Here is a 7,360-nt window from a genome sequence, read left to right as displayed (position 1 = left end):
AAAACAGGAAAAATACAAAGGGAACGAAAGATGCCCACCAAACGGAGACAGTATCTTGAAACCGAAAAATGAGGCAGGCCACTCCACATAATCAGTGGATCAGCTTATTATAAGGCAGTTTACTCACAGGGTGGGATAGGGTGGATGACATCCAGAAGCATCCATAACTGCCACTGGGAGAATTTTATAGTTAACCTAGGGTATGGGGGTACGTGCTTGGAAACAGGAAGTGAATTCCGAAGTCCAGATTTATGAACGGGTAACTAGTCTCATGGGCACCGGGAATACGTCAGCGAAGCTCTTCATTATTGTTTGGAGACTAACAGCACAGGGGCCACCTGGACCTAATGGTCATTAAACAACATCTATTAACTACAAAGCCCCTGACAACAGAGATTTACTACACAGTGCAGCCCTAGGTAGGGTCAGTTGAAGGACGGGAGGAACTGAACAGGCCCAAGATGGCATCAGTTATGCTAACAGCCATACAGTGTGGCAGGGTCCTTCCTGTAAGTGGCTGGTGAAAAGGACCCATGGCTCTGCCTCCTGAATCTGCCTACCTTCATTATTGTTAGCTGGACCAGCCAGGGGTCACACATTGGGTAAAGGCTGTGCATCCATCATTTCCTTTTTTTTTTTTGTCTGTGTTGGATCTTTGTTGCTGTGCACGGGCTTTCTCTAGCTGTGGTCAGTGGGGGCTACTCTTCGTTGCACTGTGTGGGCTTCTCGTTACAGTGGCTTCTCTTGTTGCAGAGCACGGGCTCAAGGTGCGTGGGCTTCAGTACTTGTGGCTCACACACTGTAGAGAGCAGGCTCAGTAGTTGTGGCGCATGGGCTTAGTTGCTCCGCGGCATGTGGGATCTTCCCGGACCAGGGCTCGAAACTGTGTCCCCTGCATTGGCAGGCAGATTCTTTTTTTTTTTTCCAGATTCTTAACAATTGCGCCACCAGAGAAGTCCTGCATCCATCATTTCTGATGCCCCTTTCATGACGCTCCTTCTCCCCAACTATTGTCCACTGTCCATCTACTTGCAGATGGCAGGATATGAATCATTTTAATTTTGCCCTTTCTCCCCATTTAGACATATAATGCAAATGCCTACTTCCGATCTAAAACCGTGTAGTCTTTGGTTAAATGTATAATCAAGTAACAAGTGTAAATGAGTGATACCAGCTCCCTCCTTTTTAAGAGACTATTAGCCAGGAAAGGGCTGGGGAGAAGGCAGGCTAAGGAATGGGTTTATAAGAGAAGGGAAAGGATAAAAAAAGTAAAATTGAGGTTCTAGCTTTTAGCAAACTCACATAAATGCATGCACACATAGACATGGAGGAGCTCCTTGACATGGAAATGAAAACAATAGCATTTCTACTTTACATAACACATCATGGTTTATGTATGTTTGTACTTTTACAGCATAACTGGCTTGTGCTTGTATAAAGGAGCCTCTTTGCCAGGGACTCAGTCAAGGAAACTAAATTGTACATTTAGGGAACACAAGTTTGCAGTACTAGGAGCAGGAAGCAGAAAGCTTTCCCCCATTTTCCTAGGCACAGGGCCAGTCTTCAAGAAAATTTCAAAATAAGCTGTTTGGCTTTGGCTTACTCCTACTCTGTATGCAAACACCCAGGGCCTTCATGTGACCTTTAGCTACCTACGGCTGGCTACCCAGTACCCTAAAATGTCATGTGTCTTAACTTATCTAATCTCTCCTTTCTCACTTCAACCCTTATCAAAACTTCTTTTCTCCCAAAGAAGAGGAATAGGGCTCTTTTATTAGCAGAATCTCTTAAAATAATCAATAGTAAGGTAGCATGTCAATGATCAGGTAGTGGACATCTCAGAAATCTGTTTTAAGACACAGAGCTTAAAATCTCAAAATTAATCTCTAACTGGTAGAATTTCAGGTAAAACAACAGGAAAGTAAAAAAATAAAAGTCAGGTTATATGTATATGCTGGGAGATGGGGTCAACTTTCCAGGTAGCTCATACTGAGCATGTATACAGTTACTTTGGAGCATTTCTACTTTCCATAACTTCCTCCCTTTATCTAAAGCTTAACCCCAAATTCTCTAAAATACCAATGATTGTTCTGGAGATCCCTCCTCACTCACCCACCCAATGAGATAGGAGACTTTGTATGGGGTGGGCAGAGGGAAATGTCACATCACAGAGAGAAAACGGCATACCAGGGTGTAATGTCTCCAGTAAGAGCCTAACTTTCAACCTAATACTAGTATGTTACTGTTCACATGTATATAATATATAATTTAGGTAAATTATCAAGTTATAAAAATATACAATAAAACCTTACAAGAAACTCTGAAATAATTGATGCTTGATAATTCTAAGTAAAGACTACAATAAAAATGCAGTTATTGGCTATACTCCATCAATCCTTTTTAATTCTCTTTGATTTTTTCTCCTGGTCTTCTGCTTTCCTTTCTGCAGGTCGCTTCTTCAACCCTTTCATTTTCCTGGTTTGTAGTTTGCTTAGGTCTTGCTTCTGCATATGAATTCTTCCATAAGTTGTACCAAAAGTATCATGAGAGACATTTTTCTTCTTCTTTGTCTATGAAACAAGAATATAATATATTTAGTTGGGTCTACTATCATGAACTGGTAAAAATCTAGTGTACAACAACTATCGTATTAACAATCTCCATTAGTGAGCACACCTTTAATGATATAGAGTCTATAGCCCTACAGCCCTTTCTCCTCAAACTTAGGTATAAACAGATCACTCAGAGCTTGTTAAAATGCCAATTCTAATTCAGTAGGACTACGGTGGGATCTGCAAATTCAGCATTTCTAACAATTCTCAGGTAAACTGTCAGACCATACTTTGAGAAGCAACACAACAGACTAATCACTGTCATGCACTGAGAGAATTTCCTGTGTTTAGCTTAAGGATTATAACTATCATTTCAATCTTTATTGGCATTCCAGAGATGCCATGTCTAATTGCTTTTTAAAACCATTCAAAAGTCAAAACACATTTTATGCAAGTATGGGTTACACATACTATGCTTGAAATTACATTTTCACAATGCCTAAAATGAGCCCCATTTTTGCTGAAAACTGGCAGTCGACTACTAGGAAGCTCTCAGCAACACCTGATGCCTGGTTTCTACAATTTTATTATCAATTATGGTTGGCTTATTTGCTTCTTCCTCCTTTCTTTGGCTCTGAGAGTCTAATTTTATCTATTTTATTGACCTCTTTATGTATGCTCTTCAATATAATATGCCACAAATCCTTTTTTGGAAAGAAGAATGGAATATACAAATAAACATGGCACCAATCTACAAGTCATGTACCTTGAGGGCTTTGGGCATTTTCATAGATAACTTATAAAGGTCATCTGATGCTAGGTGTGTCCTCCTCAGAACCAGATCCAATGAGGGTCCCATCTCTTCCAATTCAATCCGAGGTGTTCTGCAGCCAGATTTCTTCAACAGCAACCTTTATGAAATAGCAAAAAAGAAATGTTGCTTTAACTTTGATAAAAGTCCCGCCGCCCTCCCCGCAAATATTTTTGTTCTAGAAGATTATAGTTCCATAAAATATCATAAAATGTTTAGAAAGGCTAAGCTTAGAGACTTCCCTGGCAGTCCAGTGCTTCCACTGGAAGCCCACTGCACTTCTTTTTAAAGACAGACATTTTGATTCCAGGCTTTCATATCTCCAGCCAAATATCTATTGCCCAGAACCTTTACACCCCATGTAAATCTCCATTTCAGATCTTAACCTCAAGCTTTGTTTGTTTTGTTTCCCTATAAGCTCTAAGTCAAAAGTGACATTCGGGTTTCCCTGGTGGCGCAGTGGTTGAGAATCCGCCTGCCGATGCAGGGGGCGCAGGTTCGTGCTCTGGTCCAGGAGGATCCAACGTGCCACGGAGCGGCTGGGCCTGTGAGCCGTGGCCGCTAGGCCTGCACGTCCGGAGCCTGTGCTTGCGTATTTCTTGAGAAAGACTGGCATTACCACTCTTGTTTAAATTGCAATTTCCTTATTTTTTTCCCTTGCATGTCCCTCTCTTCTGTTGACATTCTGTTTTCATTACTTAACTCCTTGCCTAGAATGTTGTGTTTGCTTTTTAAGGTATGCTAATACTTCCTATTTTGCATATTTCTCCCCATAAAACCTACCCAATGCCATGGCAAAGGCATACGTGGCAGTTACTAAAGATCTTCAGTTTCATATTAATATCTCTGGCCCTATAGTGAATAAAATTCTCCAAGGAATTAATTATTATAGGATATACAGGAAGGTGCCAGTAACACTATGATTTATTTCCCCAGAAGAGGAAAGGTCAAAGGTTCTATTAATGTAATTCCATGCTCAGCGTTCCTTTCATACAAGAAGCTCAAAACCATTTTATAAGCCTTACTGATCTTCACAAATTAATAAGAGTCAATATTAACTACTACCTTTAACCAACTGCCTAAGGGCTGGTTGGAAGAGGGCAGGACACCCAAGAGCACCCTGTGAGAATGCCTGAGGAGCCACACTAGGTCAGACACACTTCAATGGCACATTCCCACCTCTATCTGCACCCCTCTCCCTCTCATAAAGAAGAATTATCCGTCTCAGAGGGACCTTAGAATTACCTATATGATATTACTACACTTTGTAAAGGAAAAACAGGGGCCCTGAGAAGTGACTTGCCCATGTCATGTGGCAAAGCCTGGCACAGAGCCAGGTCACTAGGCTCAGAGGTGATGCTCATTCCCAGGACCACCTCTTCCTTCCCCTCCCAAGCAGAGCACAGCCCTTGGAGGCTAAGCTAATCCACATCTAGGGATTTTCTCCAGTAGCAGCTTGCTCTCAATCACACTGTCCATTTTCTATTTCAAATCAATAGCTAGCAGGTATTACAGGATATAGATATGAAAAGCTGGGATTAAAATTTTACACTAGGGGGGCTTCCCTGGTGGCACAGTGGTTGAGAGTCCGCCTCCCGATTCAGGGGACACGGGTTCATGCCCTGGTCCGGGAAGATCCCACATGCCGTGGAGCGGCTGGGCCCGTGAGCCATAGCCGCTAAGCCTGTGTGTCTGGAGCCTGTGCTCTGCAACGGGAGAGGCCACAACAGTGAGAGGCCCGCATACCGCAAAAAAAAAAAAAAAAAAAATTTTACAATAGGGTTTCTGATCTTAAAAATTCAGATATTGGGACTTCCCTGGTGGTCCAGTGGTTAAGAACCTGCCTTCCAATGCAAGGGACGTAGGTTCGATCCCTGGTCAGGGGAACTAAGATCCCACATGCCACAGGGCAGCAAAGCCCTGTCACAACTACTAAGCCCATGTGCCTCAACTAGAGAGCCCATGTGCCACAAACTACAGAGCCCACGCACTCTGGAGCCCACGCACCACAACTAGCAAAGCCTGCGTGCTGCAATGGAAAGATCCTGCATGGCACAAAGAAGACCCCGAGTGCCGCAGCTAAGTCCCGATGCCACCAAAAAAATAAATAATTTCGTAAAAAATTCAAATCTTTTTTTTTCATTATGGTAGATGCCATGCTAACCTAACAGTGATTCCAGCAATTACACACTTCTTAAAGTAAGTGGACGGACGAATATGTGTAGTTACACTGCCAATTTACCCTTGTTCTTAAGACTGATTTGCTAATTTTCTGTCCATTTTGCTTTATTTTCTCTGTATTTTCTTTCTTTCCTCACAAATTTATCTTTCTTTTCACTAAATACAAGTTCCGATACAAGAGAATACTTCCTTTGAAACTGTTCACCATGAGTTTTAGATTATTATTATTCATTTCTCATTCTCAAAGACTTTTATCTTTATTTTTTAGCTCCTTTGTATCCCAGGGTCTCCTTGTTTAACATAAGTTTTCAAAAAGATTTTTTTTTATGTTAGTGATTTTTCATCTTTTATCTCTTGCTCTATAAATAGGAGTCACCTACTTCATAATATTCTTAACTGCCCCAAAATCAAGTTTGGAAATGCAAACAACAGATTACAGGACTTTCAATCTCAACTAGTTAAAAATGATTATAAAATCCTTTGCCCGTTATTATTTAAATGAGAAAAAAATAGAAAAATAGAAATGGTGGTACCACTCATGTGGTGAAAAGAACCGAGCATCTCTGACTCCATACAGTTGAGACAAAGATGGAAATTACTAACAAAAAAAAAGGTGATTACTTAGTTCCTTTGGATGTTCACTGGACACAAGCTGGTCAACCATGTATTCCACTATGATAAAAAAACAAAATTAAAACCATGGATGAAATGCTGAAGTCCACGAATGGTTGCACAAATGGCACCACTGCACGAAGACACTGTCAACAATGAGCTGTCGGCGCTCAGGCCGCACTGCCACGCCACAGCGCGAAGCAGACGTCAGGCTGAATTCAATGTACCAAGGGAGGCAGTTAGTGGGAGTCAATGTATTCCCTAGGAAAGTGTGTGCTCCATCAATCAGCGCTAACACTTTATTTTAAATAAGGGAAAAAACAAATCATGCTTACCTCAAAAGGCAGTTGCAGCACGTCATTAAGGTTTTTATGAAAACAGAATGTGCTTGTTAGGATTTATATTTATATTGTGGTGGAGGTACGGGTAGAGGCCTGGGCTGGAGAAAGAAGGTAAAATGAATCTAGCCACTAAATCTTCTTATTACTTTCAGACTCCATTTTTTAGACTCAGGACTCTGAGATTTGCTTTGGCTGGGCTAAGACTTGTGGCTTGGCACTCTAAATTTAGTCAAGAAAAACAGGGAGATACTGCATAAAAGTATGGCAAGTTAGGACTGAATAAGAGTTCTAAGCTCAGAGGGAGTGTAGTGTTTGATGTCCCAGGGCCCTGGAAAAGCAGGGTTTCCGGGAGGCACAAGTTAGCAGGGGAGTGACAGACCTGAGGATCAGCACAGAGCTACTTTGTCACTGCTATTCTGTAAACTCTCCAAATAAACTTTTGGCCAGACACCAATTCTAAGTCTGAGCTCTATAAAACAGTCACACTAAAGTGCTAACGCTGAGGATTAACAAAAACATGCTAAGAAATGCACTTACTTATAGCTTCGAAAGTAAATCTTCCCATTCAGTGCAGTGAAGTGCAGAACATACTCTAAACCAGCCAGGCGGACATTTGATACTGTGGGGCCTCTGAAGAAATCTAAAAGCACACATCAGGTTGTTTGGAAAAAAAAAAAAGATTAACATATCTTTAAAATTCAGTTACAAATCAGCTGCATTCTAAACGCAACTCTCTGTATCTTATCTAAAAAGCAGCACTAAAACTCACGCCTGGGGCTTCCCTGGTGGCGCAGTGCTTGAGAGTCCGCCTGCCAATGCAGGGGACACGGGTTCGAGCCCTGGTCTGGGAAGATCCCACATGC

The 7,360-nt window shown here is 41.7% G+C and overlaps 1 protein-coding gene across 2 annotated transcripts in view; it reads right to left on the bottom strand.

Annotated features, from left to right (window-relative positions):
* Positions 1-1,494: 1,494 nt before the first annotated feature.
* The window catches only part of RPF2 (ribosome production factor 2 homolog), a 33,876-nt gene continuing 28,010 nt past the window's right edge, over positions 1,495-7,360 (bottom strand). Inside the window, exons 8-10 of one of the 2 annotated variants that reach the window (XM_007451576.1) lie at positions 7,035-7,137; positions 3,319-3,463; positions 1,495-1,744 (exon numbers count right to left, since the gene is read on the bottom strand). In XM_007451576.1, the coding sequence (XP_007451638.1) occupies positions 1,721-1,744; positions 3,319-3,463; positions 7,035-7,137 (272 nt within the window). In that variant the 3' untranslated portion in view covers positions 1,495-1,720. Of the gene's footprint in view, positions 1,745-2,386; positions 2,571-3,318; positions 3,464-7,034; positions 7,138-7,360 lie in introns of those variants that run through there. The other variant, XM_007451575.1, reaches the window with a different exon arrangement.

This window comes from Lipotes vexillifer, unplaced genomic scaffold, assembly GCF_000442215.2.
Source record: "Lipotes vexillifer unplaced genomic scaffold, Lipotes_vexillifer_v1.1 scaffold721, whole genome shotgun sequence".
In the NCBI taxonomy this organism is placed as follows: domain Eukaryota; kingdom Metazoa; phylum Chordata; class Mammalia; order Artiodactyla; family Lipotidae; genus Lipotes; species Lipotes vexillifer.
Note: the sequence above shows the minus strand (reverse complement) of the source record. Positions and strands in the feature narration are given on the sequence as shown.